Source organism: Mus caroli, unplaced genomic scaffold, assembly GCF_978045245.1.
Source record: "Mus caroli unplaced genomic scaffold, Mus_caroli_1 scaffold_6, whole genome shotgun sequence".
Taxonomy (NCBI): Eukaryota; Metazoa; Chordata; class Mammalia; order Rodentia; family Muridae; genus Mus; species Mus caroli.
In genome coordinates, this window is record NW_028227261.1 from 38291390 (window position 1) to 38309620 (window position 18231).

Here is an 18231-nt window from a genome sequence, read left to right on the forward strand (position 1 = left end):
CAGGCTTTCTTTTGACTGAGAAGCATGAGAACCTCAAGAAGGACCTGATCCAGGGCCTGGGATACAGCTGGAGCCCATCCCCCTCTCTTGTTAAGGACCCTGTGCAGACAGGCACCCCATCACGATTTCAGCTGGCAGAAGAGCACTTTAATACAGCTAGCTCCTCAGAATGAAATCTCCAGCCCAATCTTGGTTTTGGTTTTTTGGTTTTAAGATTTGCCTGCTGTGTGAGTGTGCACACACGTATGTGCACACTCTCTCAAATGCATGCACATGAGTGAGTACAGGTGCCCATGGAGTCCAGAAGAGGGCATCAGGTCCTCTGGAATTGAGGTTGAAGGTGTTTTCAAGCCGTTTGTACAGGACTATCTGCTGAGATAAACTACCACTAGCTTCATGAGCTCAGCTGTGCCCACTTGCAAAAAAAAAAAAGTGCCCACAGCTGGGCTTGTTGACTGTTGACCTTCCCTGTGGGGCCAGAGGGTCATAGGATCCTCACTGAGGAGCCAGCCGAACCTCCCAACCAGTTGTGTACAATTCTGGCCTAATTAGTGCACTTTGGGGGGGGTGAGTGGGTGGGATTTAGTGTATCTAGGTTGAAGGATTAGAGAGAACAATTCCATCCATGCATCCACAGGGCAGTTGTCATTGTATTCTGAGTGCAGACCTTCCAGTGTGACTGCTTTAAGGCCACCCACACTCCCACCTATGACCTCCATTGCAGCCTAATCAACTCATTGGTTTCCCAGAATGAACAACAGTGGAATTGTACCTCAGCTTGTCATGGGACCTTAGGAGTAGAGGTAGACAGTACTTCTCCCTCAGGGCAGGAATTTTAGCCACAGAGCTGCTTGACATGTGTCTGGAGAATCGAACATGGGTCCTCTGCAAGAACAGCAGATGCTCTTAACCACTGAGCTATCTCTCCTGGTCTTAAATTGCTCAAAGGGAGACGTTGGGGCCTAGCTTGAGTTGGGAGCTTACCTCTGTTCCATCACCTGTAGACAATACCAATGAATCGTGAATGATAATCTTAGAGCTCTTATCTGGAAAGAGGATGAGAATCCTAAGTGGGACCTATGTCCCCCACAAATATGTACCTAGAGGAATGGTCAGTCACTACACTAAGTATGGGTCCACTGATGCCCTGTGGCCACCCTGTGCTGTGTGTCCTTTCTTCTCCTAGCCTTTCCTCCCAGGTCACTCCCGTGTCCCCTGCACAATACCTGGTTCACAGAAGAGGTACAATATTTTTTTTCTGAATTCTACCATTTAACTCCCCTCATAACCACTGACTAAGCCGTGTTATCCCCATTTTACAAATGAGGAGACCCAAATCTACCAAGCCTGTCAACATGACATAAGCTAGAGTCATCTGAGAAGAGGGAACATCAGTTGAGAGAATGAATGCCTTCACCAGAGTGGCCTATAGGCAAGTCTACGCAGGGCTTTTCTTGATTGATGATGTTGGAAGGCCCAGCACTTTGTGGGTGGTTCCATCTCTGGCTGGTGGTCCTAAATGTTAATTTCAGGCAGGCTAAGCAAACCATGGGGAGCAAGCCAGTAAGCAGCCCTCTTCTACGGCTTCTGCATCAGCTCTTGCCTCCAGGTTCCTGCCCTGAGATCCTTCAGGAATGGACCATGATGCTCAGGAGTAAGTGAAATAACTCTCCTCTCTAAGCTGCCTTTGGTTGATGTTTTAACAAATCAACGGAAACCCAGCAGGTTTTCTAAAATTACATTACTAGAGTTGGGACCTTAACATCATCCTCGCTCCAAAAATCACGATTCCACTCAGTCATTCAACAATGTTGAGTTGCACACTTATTGTTCTAGGAGCTGGGTACACAGCAGCAGACAAAGCAAACCCTTCCTCATGAAGGTCGAGAGGGAGACCCACAGTAATGCGTATGTGGGAGTGAAAAGGGAAAGGACAGAGGAATAAAGGAAGCAAGGCTAAGGGGATGAGAAATGCTGGGGGCTCGGTGATTTTAGACAATGTCCAGGAAGCTCTTCTCGGAAGGGGACGTACGTGACTATCCTTGGAGTTCAACAATGGCCATCTTCAGAGTTCAGCTGAGCCCCTTGAAAAGGTCAACCCAGCCGGTCTTGCTGACTGCTTACTTCTTCTCCTCATAGAGAAGCAGAGAAGGGGGAGGGAGGAATCACCTGAGCATCGGCCACTCCATACCACCATCTCTGACATAATTACATGCGCCCTTGGGGAAGGGCTACAGTATATAGGCCAAGGAAAACTATTAAAGGGGGAATGTGTGGGGTATCCACCAGAGAAGACTGCCCAGACATGGGCTTAAGCCAATAGAAAGTCCTTATTAGCTGGCTGGAGATGACACTAGGAGTTCCAGTGTAGGCCTGAGCCTTTCTCAGGATGAACTTTTAAGCACAGAAACTGTGTCCTGGGTTAACCTATTTCAGTTAACAAGAACGGTTGGCCAGAAGCAGAGAACTACAGAAGCCAGAAAGCAAGGTTAATACATTTATAGACTTCCCCAAAACTATGGACTTTGATGGATTAGGTCTTTGTTTTCATTTTGACTGGCGGTGCTATATGCTGAGTTTTACAGCCTGAATGGCTTTTCCGTTGGGGAGACAGCTGTGCTGAGGTCTGGGGATCTATTAGAGTGGACTCGATCTATGAAGCTGTGAGAAAGCCGTCATCCCTGCTGGGTAAAGACTTTCCAGTGCAGTCTTTTGGTGAGCAGCACTCATTTTCAAGTAACTAACCCCTCACCTATGCTCTGGAAGAAATCCCAACAAACTCATTGGCTCCCCCAGAGCAATCTTCGGTGGAGTGGAATCAGAGACCTTAGGAGGAGAGGTAGGCATTGTTTACAACTTCCTCAGGGAATGGATTTTAACAGCCAAAGGTGATATTCAAGCTCGTTCCTGAAGTGAAGGAGTCATCTGGAAGGAAAGCAGAGGGAGCCACCAGCACACACAGGTTTTGAGGCAGCGGGCCTCAGGGATCATGAAGAACCTAAGCTAGCCATGGGAGGGAATCAAGCAAGCAGTGGCATTCCCTGTGACAGGCTCACTTCTGCCTCTGGCTGGGTAGAGGGGATGGTGTGACTCCAGCTCATCTGTTTTCCACTGTGCACCCTGTCCGACCTACAACTTCTCCTGCACGCCCACTGCCACCTCTACCTCCCGAGCTTCCATTTCTGTCCCTGCTTTAGGGACAGATTCAACACTTTGAGCCACTAACTTGCCCAGTGTTCAAACTGATGAAGCTTTAGGCTCTGCTTCTTCCTCTATAGACTCCAAAGGGAAAGAGGAGAGAAAGGGGATGTTCGGGGGTTCCCTGCACCAGCTTTTGTCTAGGACAGCTGGACATTAGGTTAGCAGGAGACTAGAGTTTCCTAAGGACCAGGCTATTAGAAGAGTTCAGATCGAATCCAGGCTGGCAAGCTCTGCCAGACCTTGGCTCTCCTAGGCCTGTTTCATATAAAGGGGGCACATTCACAATGCTTTGCAGAGTGGCAGGATCAATACCCACTATGTCATCCAATGTCCCCTGCTCTGCACCAGTCAAGCAGCCCTAAAGTTTTCTTCAGGGGAAAGCTAGCCAGAGCTGTACCCCCCAGTAAGGTTACAGCCACAGGCAAAGGTGGCTACTGGGTACTCAATGTGTAGCTAACTTGAACGGAGATACAGTTTGTATGTATAAGAAAAGACTTTCAAAGAGCTCATTAATACCATCTATAGTAAAATATATTTTACAATTCCAATACATACAGTTTTGCAGCTCTGGGGATTGAACCAGGGGGCGAGCAACCACTGAGCTGCATCCATAGCTCAGCAAACACATTCATTTTAATGTGCTGGTTTTACTGTTCTTTTGAAACAGGCTATTAGAAAGGCTTAAGTTACATAAATAAGAGGGGCTCCCAGAAACTGAAGTGACAGTCAGGAAGCCTGTCTGGGTCTGACCTAGGTCCTCTGTACATACATTATAGTTGCATAGCTCAATGCTCTTATGGGACTCCGCACAGGGGGAATGCGACATCTCTGACTCTTTTGCCCGCTCTTGGGACCCTTTTCCTCCTACTGGGTTACCTCATCCAGCCTGGATATGAGGACTTGTGGCTAGTCTTCTTGTAACTTTATGCCATATTCGATTGAAATCCCTGGGAGGGAGGCCTGCTCTTTTCCTTTCCTTTCTTTTCTTTCTCCTCCTCCTCCTCCTCCTCCTCCTCCTCCTTCTTCCTTTTTTGGAGAGAATGAGGGAGAGTGGATATAAGGGAGGGGGAGGGGGAGTCTCTGAGAGGAGGAGAGGAGGGGAAACTGGAGTTGAATTTGGATGTAATATGTGAGAGAAATGTAAAAAATATATATATATATAACTAAGCTGACACTTAGACATACAGACCACGCTGCTCTGGACTTAGGAGGCTCCCTGTCTTCTGCACAGAACAAAGCAAAGAGGAAGCCAGGCCAGGCACAGTTACCCTGTGCCCTGATCTGGGGAAGATTGGGATTTCATTCTGTTGTTTGAGGTTTTTGGTGGTGGTGCTGCTGCTGGTAGTGGTTTGTTTAGTTTTTTAAATACACATCAAATGCAGAGAGAAGAACATACTAACGTATAGTTTACAGAAGGGGTAGGACAGAAGATGTGGGACAAACTGTACATTCTCCAACCAGTCACCCTCTGCCCACTTGGGGCATGGTGTCTAGGAACCAGACTTGCTGATTAGAAGCAGAGCCCTGAACCATATCCCAGTTCCACTTCGAACACCCCTGTGGACACCCAGCATTGTCCAAATGCATCCCTGAGGTCCTCCAGGACCTCACAGCCTGGGCCCAACTTGTCCTTCTGGTTTCATCCCAAAAGCTCAAAGGTCAAAATAGTCACACCCGTCAGTCAGTTCACACTTTTATTTAGCCAGCCACTCAACAAACATTTATCGATTATCCTACGCGTACAGGCTACCGCTGGCTGCTGAGATCATGGTGGTTAGTAAACTGGTACTTATCCATGAAGTGGCTGGGGAGACACGTCTGGGTCAGGGGTGAAAGCTAACTAACTAAAGATCTGTCGCGAATGAATATGGAAGAAACACGGGTCGTGAGTGCAGTCGGATCAGCCGGATCAGCCAAGGCATTTCAGCTCAATGATTCAAGTTGGCCAGCCTCAGCCAGAGAGAGGCCTGAGGTAGGTGGGGGACAGTCCAGCTGAAGGGCAAGGGCTTCTTTTGCCTTGTCAAGAGATGTGAAACTTATCCAACTGTCCAGCTCCAGCTGTCTACCTGAAAGGCCTCTACCCACCCATGGGGCAGGCTAATCCTGCCACTCACTTGAGGTCTCAAGGAAAATAAACAAAGGGCTTATTGGGGGAAAGCCTAAGACGGAGCTGGAGCTAGGTTTGGAGTATCGCTGATGCTGGACGCTGGGGCTGAGGATACAGTGGGATTCAGAACTAAAGTCCAGAATCAGCTGGAATGAGGAGGTTTCAGGCCAGTTGGAGCCTCCTACTGGCTCTCCTCCTGCCTCAGCCTCTCAGGGTGCAAAGATTACAGGCCTGGTTGTAGATCTTCGGGGAGAGGCTGAAGGTAAAATGAAGTTGGAGTTGGGGGGTGGGTTAGGGCTCAGATTGGGGCAGAGGGCCAGCAGTCTTTCCTCCTGCAGACCCAATCTGCATATTGTGTTTCAGACCTACCAGCAGCGGACAGAAGCCCCTCCCTTCCCAGGAATGTCTCAGCCCCACTGAAGTCGCAGGGCCACGTCAGCCAATTGGCTCAGGCCCTGCCCTGGAAACAGCACCTGTTAATCCCCCCTCCTTCCAGCTCACCTGGGTGCAGGTTAGGCAGGTGAAGCGTCTCCCCGGAAACAGACCTAGAGCGCCCAACCTGCTGGGTCCTGCCTGCTCAAATCGGATTCAGCACAGCCAGGCGTCCCGTGAGTGCCCCACACGCCCCACCCCCACCTTTTTCACGGGTTCTACTACCGGGAACCTCCACCCACGCTGGGGTCGTTCCCCAATAGACGGTGTCAGCACCTTCAGATGAGCAAGCCACAGTCCTGAGGAATGCTGGGACAGACTCCGCCCACGGCCCCTCCCCCAACCACCCGTGGGGGCGTGTGCACCTACCCCACCCACCTTGCCTGCCCGGCAACCTCTGCAAAGGGCAGAGTGATCCCCTACTCTGTCTCGTTGGAGTAAAAAACGCGGTCTCGGCATGGTCCATGTGGGTTCTGATTCACCCCGAGTCTCTCTGACTCAAAAAATTATGTTTTGAGCTCCTTTGCCCCGTGGGAAGTCTAAAAGGAGGATGTTAGATGACTTCTCCCACTCCTCAGAATAAACTTCTCTGTCCTCACTTTTCAGAAAAAGCCTCTAAAAGGTGAGCTGGGGCTTCCCTGCCCCACTCCCGCCCCTCCTGGACTCGCAGCTGACACCTACAGGATCGGTCTCTCCTGCTGCCGGAAGTTGAGTTCCTTGCCCGCAGTGCTAGCTTTATTTTTACCTGGTGTGAGTCATGCCGCCTGTCTTGTAGGGAACAGGTTAAATGAGTAACACTGTTAGATCCCTCCCCACATTCCCACGATGGGAAGGACTAGGCTGCGGTTCAAATCCTGAGTCCTCCTTTTGCTGCTTTAGAGAACACGTGGAGCCGTTTAGCAGGGGATGGACCCGTGGGGAGCAGGCAGGTTCTGGATGAGCGCCGAGAACAGGACTGGACAGAGATATGCTTAGAGGCAAGAGACAGCCCCTGGGGCCATGGATTGGCAAAAGCAGAAGGCGCTGAGGAGCCCCCGGAGTGGGCCGAGAGGGAGGGTGGGTGGTAACAGCATCTTGAGAAAGGAACACAGGAGGAACAGGTTCAGGGTAAGATGAGGAATTTGGGTTGGGCCCTGTTGCATCAGAGCCGACCAGCACTGGAAGGAGAGATTGGAGCATGCGTCTTCTTTTGCCTGACGGAGATAGGGTGGAACTGGAGGAAGAACAGTGTTAGGGGTCAGGTCCTGACCCACAGAGAAGGAAGGGTACAGCCCTATGAGAGAAGGGTCAGGCTCAGCCTGCTGGTTCCAGAAGGGTTAAGTCACCAGCCTCCCTTTCCCATAGCTTCCCCCACCCAGGACCCAGCAGTGACAGCTGAGGCCATGTGAGTCTGATCCTGAATGAGGCATTATCTCTGACAGTTTGTCCTGTCATCCACTGTGGCATCACCAGCTTCCTCCGACAGCCTGGATGGAACAGGCCACCGAGACAGCCTGAGTGAGAGGTCAGGAGCTGGGCAAGGGGATTCTCTGAAGGGGAAGGGGAGCTCTGTGGTGGAGGGAACTCTGTTGGGGTTAGGGGAGGTGCTTTGGCAAGGTGCAGTGCTAGGGTTGTAGCTCTCGGGAATAGGTCCTGAGGACCCCGGGGAAGATTCTTGGGGCCCTTCCCTGAGACTCCCAGATGAGGCTATAGGGTCAGATGGGTGGGAAATAACTTGTGATCCTGTCCTGCAGGTGAGGGTAACCATAGCCTGGACTGAGAAGAGGAGACAGGGCCTCTTGTTGGCAACCAGGTGATGGGGACACAGGGTCACAACAAACACCCTCTGAACCCTGACAGTGATCCTCTATCCTGACCCTGCCTGACCAAGCCATGTCCCAGCAAGCCTCAGTGGGCAGGGGGCTGCCCCAAGATGTGCTGGCAGAGCAGGTGGAGCTATGGTGGTCCCAGCAGCCCCGGCGCTCCTTGCTCTGTTTCTCCGTGGCCGTGATCCTTGTGGCTGGCTGTGGGGCCGGCGGTGTGGCACTGCTGTCCTCCACCAGCAGCCGATCCGGTGAATGGAGACTAGCTGTGGGCACTGTGCTCTGTCTGCTGGCCCTGCTGGTTCTGGTGAAGCAGCTGATGAGCTCTGCCGTGCAGGATATGAACTGCATACGCCAGGCCCAGCACGTGGCCTTTCTGCGCAGCGGTGGAGGCGCCGACGCTGTTGTAGTGTTGCTCAGTGGCTTTGTGCTGCTGGTCACTGGCCTGACCCTGACTGGGCTGGCTGCTGCCCCGGCCCCGGCACGGCCACTGGCTGCCATGCTGTCTGTGGGCATTACCTTGGCTTCCTTAGGCTCAGTCTTGCTGCTGGGGTTGCTACTGTACCAGGTGGGTGTGAGTGGACACTGCCCTCCGATCTGTACAGAGGCATTCTCAACCCGAAATGGCCGCGGTGATAATGGTAGCATCTTTAGCATCTCAGGACAGTTGTCTTCTGGCCAGCGTCATGAGACCACCTCCAGCATTGCCAGCCTCATCTGACAGAGATGGAGCCCTTCTTCCCATGCCCTGCCTCAGTATCCCCAGAACTTTTGGTGGACATGCACAGGTGCACGCATATATGTGTGCCCCCCTCCCCCCCCCCATGGCATTTCATGATATGTGATTAGGAGCTCGTGTGCACCCTCATATCCATCCCATGAGAAGGTGAGGGATACCTCCGGGGCTGTTTGTATCATGGACTGTCATGCTCTATGCCTGGTCCTGGGGTCTCTAGGCGATACTCATCTGGAGTCTCTGAAGACTTGACCCATATTTCCAAGACCCTACAACTCCAGCCTTGCCCTATGACATCATCAAGGACCTCCACAGAGGTGACTGTTGCCTATCCATGACGACACTAGTGATCACTCTTCAGAGAGTGACTCTCGGCAAAGCTGAGAGAAATGGCTTCCGGATGAGATGGACCTGACCGGGGAAACACCTTTGAGCTTGTAGCCTAGCAGCTGGGGCCAGTGAGAGGTGACTCAGACACTCCTGCCTCAGTTTCTTAGCTATTGATTCTTAGAATTAATTGCCTCTTGGGCAAGATGATTGAGCTCCTGGCAAATGTTCAATTCAAAGGTGACTATAGCGAAAATGAAATAAATTATGGGGGAAAGGTGGCTGTAGTTCTGTCTGCACCATGGCATCTCACCTCAGAGAGAGACCCTTACCCCCGACCCCACAGCCCACTCATCCCAGGCTATAGAGCCCCAGACCTGGGGTTTCTCTTCTCATGAGAGAAAGGAGAAGGGTCAAGAGGACTCCACAGGTTTGGAAAGAAACCTACTGGTGTCTGGTCCCAGAGAGAATGGGGAGCCAGTCCTTCACATGTGTTCACTTGCCATTTATGGGGAGATTTAACCGGTGACTGTGTCTCTAGAAATGTGCCCCTGTCCTTATGTATAATCTGCCTTCTGGGAAACAAGAACGGGCTGCGATTTGTGTGGCCATTGTACCAGTTGGCCCACTTCTGGGTTCTGGGAACTGAAGAAGCAGTAAGTCACTTCCTGCTTGGAGTCCTCTGGAAGGGCTCTCTTTTCCCCCCTCGGTGTGTGTTTTCTTTCCAGGTGACAAGAACATAGGTTACTGCTTTGGCCACTTCCTGCTACACAGGGTGGAGATTACCTGAAGACATCAGAGACTCAGAGAGACATCTGCCTCCTGAAAGACTCGGATGCAGGAAAAATTTGGAGTAGTAAAATTGTTGCTGTAAAGAATTTACTAATAAACTCACTTGGGGAATCTTAAGTTACACAAAGCTAAAGGAGCTCAATGCCAGTGGCTAGCACACTAACCGCGCTTGCTAGAAACTGTGAGAAAGAAAATTCTGTATTACAGCTGAAGAGTGGGCTTGCTGGGAAAGTTCCTGCTTAGTTTATTCACTACGACTGACCTCCAGTTAGGCTCATTTCCATAATAAAAGGAGACAACCCTGATTCCCACTTAGCCATTAGGCCCATCCCGGATAACAAAGAATGTGCTCCACGGGCAGCCCGAGTGGGCAGGGCAGGGTCACACTCACCAAGTACTCTCTGCCTTCTCTTAAGTGCCCTGTGCTCTCATCCCGAATATCTCACTTCTGCAGAGTGAGCAAAGATGATCCTCCTAACAACTATAGACAGCGGAGCTGCGGGCTCTGATAAGGCAAAGTCAGCAGAGAGGACAAACATGCCTCCTGAAGAGATGCTATGGGCTGGGGGGACAAGGCAAGGGGAAGGGGTTGCCAACTGAGAGGAGGACAAGGTGGGCAGAGCCAGAAGAGGAAAATGGCACATACCCCAGAATATCCAGAACAACAGAAACCGTGTTCCGTGGAGCTTGGTCCCTCCACAGATTCAAAATGGGATCACTGCTGTCTGTCTTAGCAGTTCCTACATCTGGACTGAAGGTGCCTCCAGTCCCTCGGCATCTAAGTCAGAGGTCTCAGTGTGGTCCCACACAGTGATGGCTCTCTCGCTGTCTCCTCTCCCGAGGCCAGTGACATCATCTCTGAGCACCCACAGGCACTTGCCTGATAACACACATCTTTATTCTTTAGAACGGACGCTCTTTGTCTCAGTCCTGATTGTACGGCTGCCCCCACACTGATATTGTTCTTCTGTCTTCAAGACCAGTTTCTGTCACAGACATACATTTCAGCCAGAGTGATCATGGTAGAACTAAAAGTAAAATCTAGCTTAAAATCTTTACCTTAAATTTTTTCCCTAATGTCACGTGGTCTCCTCTCAGCCCCATGGACCAGCCACACCAAACTTTCCACACACTTCCAACATTTCCTCGCCTGTTCTAGCCTTCCTATATCCTGCATCCCATCCTTCTCACCCTTTAGGACCCCATTTTCTGGGGAGCTGAGTTCTCTAGGGAGTCCTCCCTCACCATCTCCCCTTAAATTAGTGACTTGCTCTTTTTTGGTGCCCACGACACCCTCTGCTGCAGACACTAACCCACAAGTCTTCATGTGTCTGAGGAGGTAGGGTATAAGCTCAGCTTTGCAAAGTGTGTGTTTTGTTTTTGTTTGTCTATGTAGCTCTTGTTCCCAACAAAGACCTGGTGTGCTGCAGGTTCTTCTATTGGTTGGCTGAAACACTGTAACTTGGGCAGGTGGCAATGTATACACAAGGGACAGTGAGACCCACCTTTAGCCAGGAAGGGAAGTTAGGTCACTACACTGAGTCCTTTCCTCCTGAGGCCCTTAACGCCCTCCCTGAGAAATCCTCACAAGAGGCGCAGCCCTAGACCAAGTCCTGGAGGCAAGAGGGCCACAGAACATTCTTCCACCTGGACTGAGCAAGAGGTCCCTTTTCGTTATGACTGAGATGGGCCTGGTCTCTCTCTCTCTCTCTCTCTCTCTCTCTCTCTCTCTCTCTCTCTCTCTCTCTCTCTCTCTCTCTCTCTCTCATATTTCTTTTAAGACACTAAAGGAAATCAGGAATGCAGAGACTTAGAAGACAGGAAGGGGACACACAGCTTAGACCCTCACTGGGCCTGTGGCAGTGATTCAGGCCCCCAGGGAAGGATGTGAGGGAGAGAACAGAGCATGTACTCAAGATGACCCACTCCCTGCCCACCCGACCATATGTGAGTCCCGTAATGGAGCCCGTCTACTGCTCTTTTCACTAAAGCAGGCCTGCAGCCCACTGCTGCCTTGCGGCAAACATTTCACTCAACCTCTGCCTGGCACTTATCACCACCAGCAGCCCACTAGCCTCTCTGTTCTCTCCAATGCTGTCCCTTCTTGAAGACACTTCCCCTTCATCTTCACCTCCCTTGTCTTTTGTTTAAACCTCTGCTGCCCATTTTCACCCTCTGTCAGGTTCCTCTACTCCTTAGCATTTGCTCTCACGAAACATCCTCCACAGAGGAGGCCACCCTCTGCCTTTGCTGCTCCTGCCCCCTTACTGACCCGGGACCCCACAGTGAACAGTCCTTAGAGAAAATCACCTTGGATGTACCACCCACCTCAGTCCCCACTGCTAACTCACTCGGGCCCTGCCACTACATAAACACAGCAAGAGAATGTGAGAGACATCCTCTCCTCCTCCCTTTTGAGAGCCTAGGGAGGAATTTAGACTTTATCCTAGAGACACTGAAAAGCGCCAGGGAGGTCTGTGGCTAAAGTTAGTTAGACTACTTGGCTCTTTGGGGGAGATAGAGATTAGCCTGAGGAGGAAACGACAGAATGGCGAACTAAACTTCCCAGAAATGCTCCCTCAGCTTCCCCTGAGAGGCTGAGAAGAGGAGCTCAGAGAGAGGGAAGCGAATTTAGGGTATTTAGAATAGAGGGTAGCAATTTAGAGGCAGCAGAGAGGGTGTATGAGGCTGAGGAGAGGTGAGAAAGAAGGCTAGAAAGGGGATGCTAGGCGAGGGTTCGGGGGTCTCTCTATAGTAGGCCACTTCCTTATGGCCAAGAGCAAGCTAATGAAGGTTGCTTCCAGTCTGGTAGCATGAATATATGTGTGGTGTGCATCATGTATACATAGACACACTGGACACATGCACATGAGAATGTGGAGCTCTGGAGTTGACACTAGGTGTGTTCCCTCATCTCTCTCCACCTTTAACATTGAGGCAGAGGTCTATCCCAGAGCCTGGAGCTGCCTGTTCAGCTTGACTGGGAGACTCCCTGCCTCCAGTGAGCTCTGGGGAGCCAATCCCTAGTACTTAGTCTTGTGTGGCAAACACTCTACTCTCTGGAAGCCACTTCCCAGGTCACAGTGAGGGTTTTACCTAGAGAAATGGCCTGGTCAGAACTGTGTTCAGGTGAGCCTGTCTGTCTGCACATGGTAGATTTGGAAGGGGCAGAAATGGAGCTAGGGAAGCAGTTGGGAAAGCAACGCACAGTCCAGGTATAAGGTCCTGGGACTTAGATGTAAGATATTGGGGCTGCTCCATTAAAGGCCCGAACGAAATGGATGCTGGGAAAGCAGGGCCCATAAAGGAGCCCAGATAGGAGAGATATGGTTAATTAAGCTGTGATCACCTGAAGATGCAAGACAGATGCCTTCGAACAGGGAAGGCAGGTGGCCTCAGGGCAAAAGGTGGCTGGAATGAGCTTTCGCCTCCCTAGGGATAGATAAGGGAGAATGTGCACACAGTTGAGTTTGTGGGTTTGAAGGCGAAAACTTGGAGAGGCCCTGACCCATGACTAGTCTCCCTGCAAGCTGGAGGCAGTTTTAAAGGGAGCTTCACAGAGGAGGGTCAGATGTATGACTGTTAGGCAGGAGGTTAGCTCTAGGAGGGACTGATGGTTGGTCCTCCAAAATAGGACATAAAGAACAATGGGCCCTCTGGCTGGGCCAGCTCAGAGTCCCTAAAGCAGGATACAAAGACTAAGTGACCAAGGGAGCATGCCCACCCAGAGTGCTACTACCCTTTCACCTACATTTCAGCTTTGGGCACTTGAATGCCTATACATATTCTTGCATTCTATACATTTTTAGAATAGATTGGAATCTGGGTAAAATAGGCTTCTGAGAAAAATATACTCATTTGCTGGAATTTCTAGACCTGGGGGGAAGTAAAAGGGAGGAAACATCGGGAAGTGGAGAAATATGAGCCCCATTGCCTGCTGGGATCTGGGATGTAGGTGCCCATCTCTGTACCCTTTCTGAAGAACGTGTTTTTGTCTCCTTGCTTGCTAACAGTAAGCTCTTCGTGGCTCCCTTTATTACCAGGTCCAGTTGGAATTCTCTTTCTGAAGCACAGGAATGGAGATTGCTTCTGGGGTAGAAACCAGGAAACCTGAGACCTCCCCTGTGGCAAGACCAAGAAAACTCCAAGATTCCTAGATGCTTTGAAAGCCCACCATCAGGCATAGCTGGAGGCCAGGCTGCAGGCGTGGGTAGCAGTTGGCTATGGGCTAGAGAGTCTCCCTGGGACATTTGATGGTGAAAAGATGGGGCAGGAGAGCCCAAGTACTGTGGAGAGATTGACATGATGGACCTCAATATCCAAACGGGGACAAAGAGGACCCATGGGAGCAAGTAAGGGGAGGCAGAGGTAGGCAGAGCTCCGTGAATTCAAGGCCCACTTGATCTACATAGACATTTCCAGGCCAGTCAAGGCTACATAGTAAGACTTGGTGTCTAGACAGACAGACAGACAGACAGATTTGGGTCTGGGTACCAGAGGTTTTTCCATGGAGAACTCTGACCAGGCGTGGCTCGAGAGTTCCAGAGAATGGAAGCAAGTGCAGGCAGGGAGGTGAAGTCTCTGCCATGCCTTCCAGGTCACTCAGTAACTCAGAGCCACTCTGCACTGAACTCTGCACTGAGTCGGGTCGGGCTGGGCTGACTCTCCAGTGAGGAGTGCGGCAGAACCTCAGGTGGCGCTTCAGGAGAGCAGATCTCTTCCCAAGTGTTACAGATCTTAGAACAAAAGGCTCGGACAATGGAGTAGTTCTCACACACCTTTAGTTCCCTAGATAGGATTTATATACAGTTTTGGGGGTGATTCAGGGTTCGACAGCAGGTGCCTCTCATTGGCTTGGACTGAGAGCTTGGGGAAAACCTTATTTGCATGTGGGAAGGCTTGGAGCTGCTCCTACGTGACTGATAGCCACATGCCTCTCCTGCGGGGGCTGTGGGGACAGTAACTTCAACAGGAGCCAGGGGTCCAGGAAACATGATCGAACACCTTCCATCCCATGTAGGTGGAAATCACTACCCATCGGGTCCCAGGGGTTCCAGACCTCTGCTCGACTGGAGATCAGGCTATCTGTGTGCAGCCCACTGCCCCACAGACAGACACCCAAACCAGCATTGAGCAAAACATTAGGAGCCGGTGAGTCACAGAGGGGAACTTGGTACTCTCCCTGCTGACACTATGGTCAGGCTCTACTCTCTCGGGCTTGTTTCCATCCCAGGTAGGGATGAAACCCATGCAGGAGTTTTCTCCGCTGAGTCCATGCTACTTCCAGGGATGACCATGGTGTCAGATGCTGAGTGTAGCTGGCAAGTGACAGCCAAGACATTTGAGCCTTGGCCTGTGGGTCTATACAGCAGAGCTGTGGGGAGAAGGTACCGCATTCATGAATGCTGATCTTGCTGTTCCTTTGACTGTTTTTACAGCATTCAAGATTTTAATCCAAATCCTTTACTGTCCTCACCAGATCTGAGTCCTGGGAAGCCACCTTTCAAATCTCCAGCAAGAATGAGAAGGGAGATTTAGCAAGCTCCTCTCAAAGAATGACTGCTGACTGCCCATCGAACAGAACTATTGTGGAGGGCCAACCCTTAGGGGCATAGTTAGTGCCTGCTCTACGTTTCATCTAGAACTCAGTCTTGCCAACAACAATTTAAAGTAAATACCATTTCCATATCCAGTTTACTGAGAAATTGGGAACAGAGAGGTTCAATACTTTGCTTAAGGTCACACAGCATGTCAGTGTAAGAGTCTGGCTTTAAATTAACCTGTCCTTTCAAATCACTGCTGGGATGCTGTTAAGTGTGTGTGTGTGTGTGTGTGTGTGTGTGCGCGTGCATGTGTGTTTTCATGCATGCATGGGTAGATATGTGTGCTCCTTCTCAATCTCAAGTGTCCTTAAAAGTCATCTACCTTAATTTTTGGGACATTGTCTCCATTGGCCTGATGTTCACCACGTAGCATAGTGATTGGACAGCGATTCCCAGGGATCCACCTGTCTCCCTCTCCAGTGCTGGGTTTACAAGCATGCACCACCGTGCCCAGCTTTCATATGTTCTGAGATACAGACTTAAACATGAGATCCTCTTGTTTGTGCAGCAAGCTCTACCAACCAAGTTGTCTCCCAAGCCTGGGAGTTTCTTAAACTTCCTGCCTGTGGTTTTCATAATTCCTCCTTCATCTTTGGTCTTCCCACACCATAAGAGACATGGTCATACCTTTGAAGGCAGCCAAGAAGCTGGGTTCTCCTCCAAAATCAGGTCTGGATTGGGGGCTCTGGGGCACAGCATGTAGTGATTACTGGTGAGGAGTGGGTGGTGGTGAGCTGGGGCCAGGACCTGAAGCCAGAAGAGGCCAGATGAGAGAGGCTTCCCTCTCCTCTGGGGACCCTGACCCTCTCCTCCGAGGATCCTATGACCCTGACCCACGAAGCTATGACCCAGGTCAGGTTTCCTCCCTGTGCCTGGAACCAAGCATGCAGAACACTTGGGAACAGGCTGCCCCATAGAATCAAATGAGACCTAGAAGGACGGACAGGGTCCAAGGTTCTGTGACTTCAGGATCTTGTTCAGCCAGGCCTGGCATCTGACAGAACATTATGAGAGGAAGCCAGGCTTATGAAATCCTGAGTGGTGTGGGCAGAATCAGCAACTGCAGTTTTGAATCAGACACTTACCATCTCCTGGGTCCCAGGTCCAACCCAGGTCCTGAAGCCTGTGTAGAAATGAGGAATTTGAATCGCTCCTGCACAGGCTCAGAACTACACTCAGGGCTGTTCCACCTCATTGGAGGCTGAGGGCAGAGAGCAGGTCAAACCACATTTGCAGCAGCTCCTCCCTCGGAGGCAGGAATGTCCCCTGAGGCCTGCTCCTCAGGGGTGCTCCTTCAGGGTCTTCAGCTGTGGAAGCCTCTGTTCTTCCCACGCTTTCTAGGGTCAGATCATCTCTGAACTCAGGAACAACTGGTAACTGGGACCCCAGAAGCCAGACTCCTCCCCTCTACCTCTTTCCTCCCCATCTCCGGGCCACGCCCTTCTTTTCAGACAACCCCTGCAATTCCCACCCCTCCTCTCCTCCCTCAGCATCTCCTCTCAGTCGCCCTCTCTGGAACATTCATACATGACTATTCTCTATGGTCACAGAACTGACATTTCCAAACCCAAGACCCCAGGCTAAACGACTCCCGGTTGAACCCTCTGTCTTGGGTATTTTCCCTGGAAATCCTTCCTCTGACACGAGAAGGTCATTCCTCCTCAACCTGCTCTCCTGTCCCAGGACCCAGATGCCAAGCCAGAAACGAGGGCAGCTCCCCAGGTCCAGAGTCAGCAACTTCCGTTATCTCTGCCCACTTCCTGTCTCTGGAGCCTGTCCTACATCATGGGCCTCATCACCTATTGGACTCTTCCTCCACCCCTCCCTGCTCTGCAGCCATGTGGCTTTAAATTTAGTTAGTTAGTTAGTTAGTCCTCGTGCACACATGAACACACCTGACCCAGCACACACGTTTCTGTGGAGTTGATTCTCTCTTTCCACCTTTATTTGGGTTCCAGGGTTTGAACCCAGGTCAGCCCCAGACTTGCAGGCTCCTTGTATGATGTAAGAGCCTTTACCGTCTCACCTGGCTTACAAGCACTTTTTTTTTTGTTATTGTTTTTCTTTTTTTTTTTTTTAAAGATTTATTTATTTTTATTATATATAAGTACACTGTAGCTGTCTTCAGACACTCCAGAAGAGGGAGTCAGATCTCATTACGGATGGTTGTGAGCCACCATGTGGTTGCTGGGATTTGAACTTTGGACCTTCGGAAGAGCAGACGGGTGCTCTTACCCACTGAGCCATCTCACCAGCCCTGTTATTGTTTTTCAACAAGAGAAAGGAAGGAAAAAATAAAAAGTGGGGGGTGGGGATGCAGATGAGCCATGCCTCAGCTGTTCTCAGCTGGAGTGTGAGCTCTGTCTCTGGGCTTGAGGCCCTAACCAGAACGGTCTGTTCCAGCTTTACTCCACTTCACTCCGCTGACTGGGGACTCTCCGACACCTTATTGTGGTCCATCTGAAACCTTTGTCAAGCCCTTCCTGCAACAATCACTTCCCCCAACCCTTTTCTTCCCTATGGGCTTTTCCTTTAAGGGCTGACACTGGGTGCACCCAAGCATGGTGGCTGCCTAGCTTGTAAAGATGGCTCCTTATCTGGGGATGATCTGAAACAGATAAGCACCCACCCCACCCCCCACCCCCCAATCATGTGTGCTCCAGGACCCTGCCCTTTGTATCCCCCAAGTCCTGGGTGATTACATCAGAGGTGAATTCGTGAGCCAGTTTGGACCAGTGTCTTGCCTGATTGCTTGAAACTGGATTCAAGGTTTTGGAAGTTCTAGGAATGCAGAGTCACATCAGTGTCCCTCTAAATGGCAGCATTACAGGTACAATGCCAGCCACAAGTCACAGGCAAAGGGCAACCTGCTTCCTGCCTCCTAAGTCAACTGTGTCTTTGCTTCCAGGCAAAGCCTGGGTCCTTCCCCCAAACTCCTTTCTGCTTTTAATAAAAGACACTTAAGCCCCTCCCATCTCAAGGTGGCCTCTCTGGCTGAATCTCCCTTCACCCTTCCCTCCCCATTGTGCCATTGTATGTATGTACAAAGCAGAGGGCATCTAGGAAGTCAGTCTTTCCCTTAGACCTTTCCAGGGCTCACACTCAGGCTGTCAGTCTTACATGGCAAGCACTTTCCCTTCTGGGCCATCTTGCTGGCCCCATATTTTTCTTTTTCTTTTCTTTTTATCTTCTTTTTTTATCCTCCACCTCCGCCTCCACCTCTGCCTGTGC

At 50.8% G+C, this 18231-nt stretch overlaps 1 protein-coding gene and 1 long non-coding RNA gene across 6 annotated transcripts; one reads left to right on the forward strand and one right to left on the reverse strand.

The window, feature by feature from the left end:
* The first annotated feature begins 5732 nt into the window (after positions 1-5732).
* Positions 5733-9514, forward strand: Tmem125 (transmembrane protein 125). Of its 5 annotated transcripts, none has more exons than XM_085839030.1 (5): positions 5733-5916; positions 6347-6490; positions 6620-6717; positions 7085-7244; positions 7474-9514. In XM_085839030.1, the coding sequence occupies exon 5, from the start codon at positions 7613-7615 to the stop codon at positions 8261-8263; it is 651 nt and encodes a 216-aa protein (XP_085695156.1). In that variant the 5' UTR covers positions 5733-5916; positions 6347-6490; positions 6620-6717; positions 7085-7244; positions 7474-7612; the 3' UTR covers positions 8264-9514. The 5 variants fall into 5 exon arrangements, with proteins under 5 accessions (XP_085695156.1, XP_085695157.1, XP_021015690.1 ...); XM_085839031.1 differs by having other exon boundaries at positions 7162-7244; XM_021160031.3 differs by lacking the exon at positions 6620-6717.
* A 4662-nt stretch (positions 9515-14176) lies between these two features.
* Positions 14177-16299, reverse strand: LOC115030902 (uncharacterized). The gene is made up of 3 exons (XR_003836506.2): positions 16086-16299; positions 15628-15747; positions 14177-14771 (listed from the first exon to the last, which is right to left on the reverse strand). It is a non-coding gene; the product is annotated as an uncharacterized LOC115030902 (long non-coding RNA).
* Positions 16300-18231: the final 1932 nt, after the last annotated feature.

What these genes read in the sequence shown, in the direction of transcription:
- Tmem125 (XM_085839030.1), top strand. Translation starts at nt 7,613, where the DNA reads ATGTCCCAGCAAGCCTCAGTGGGCAGGGGGCTGCCCCAAGATGTGCTG.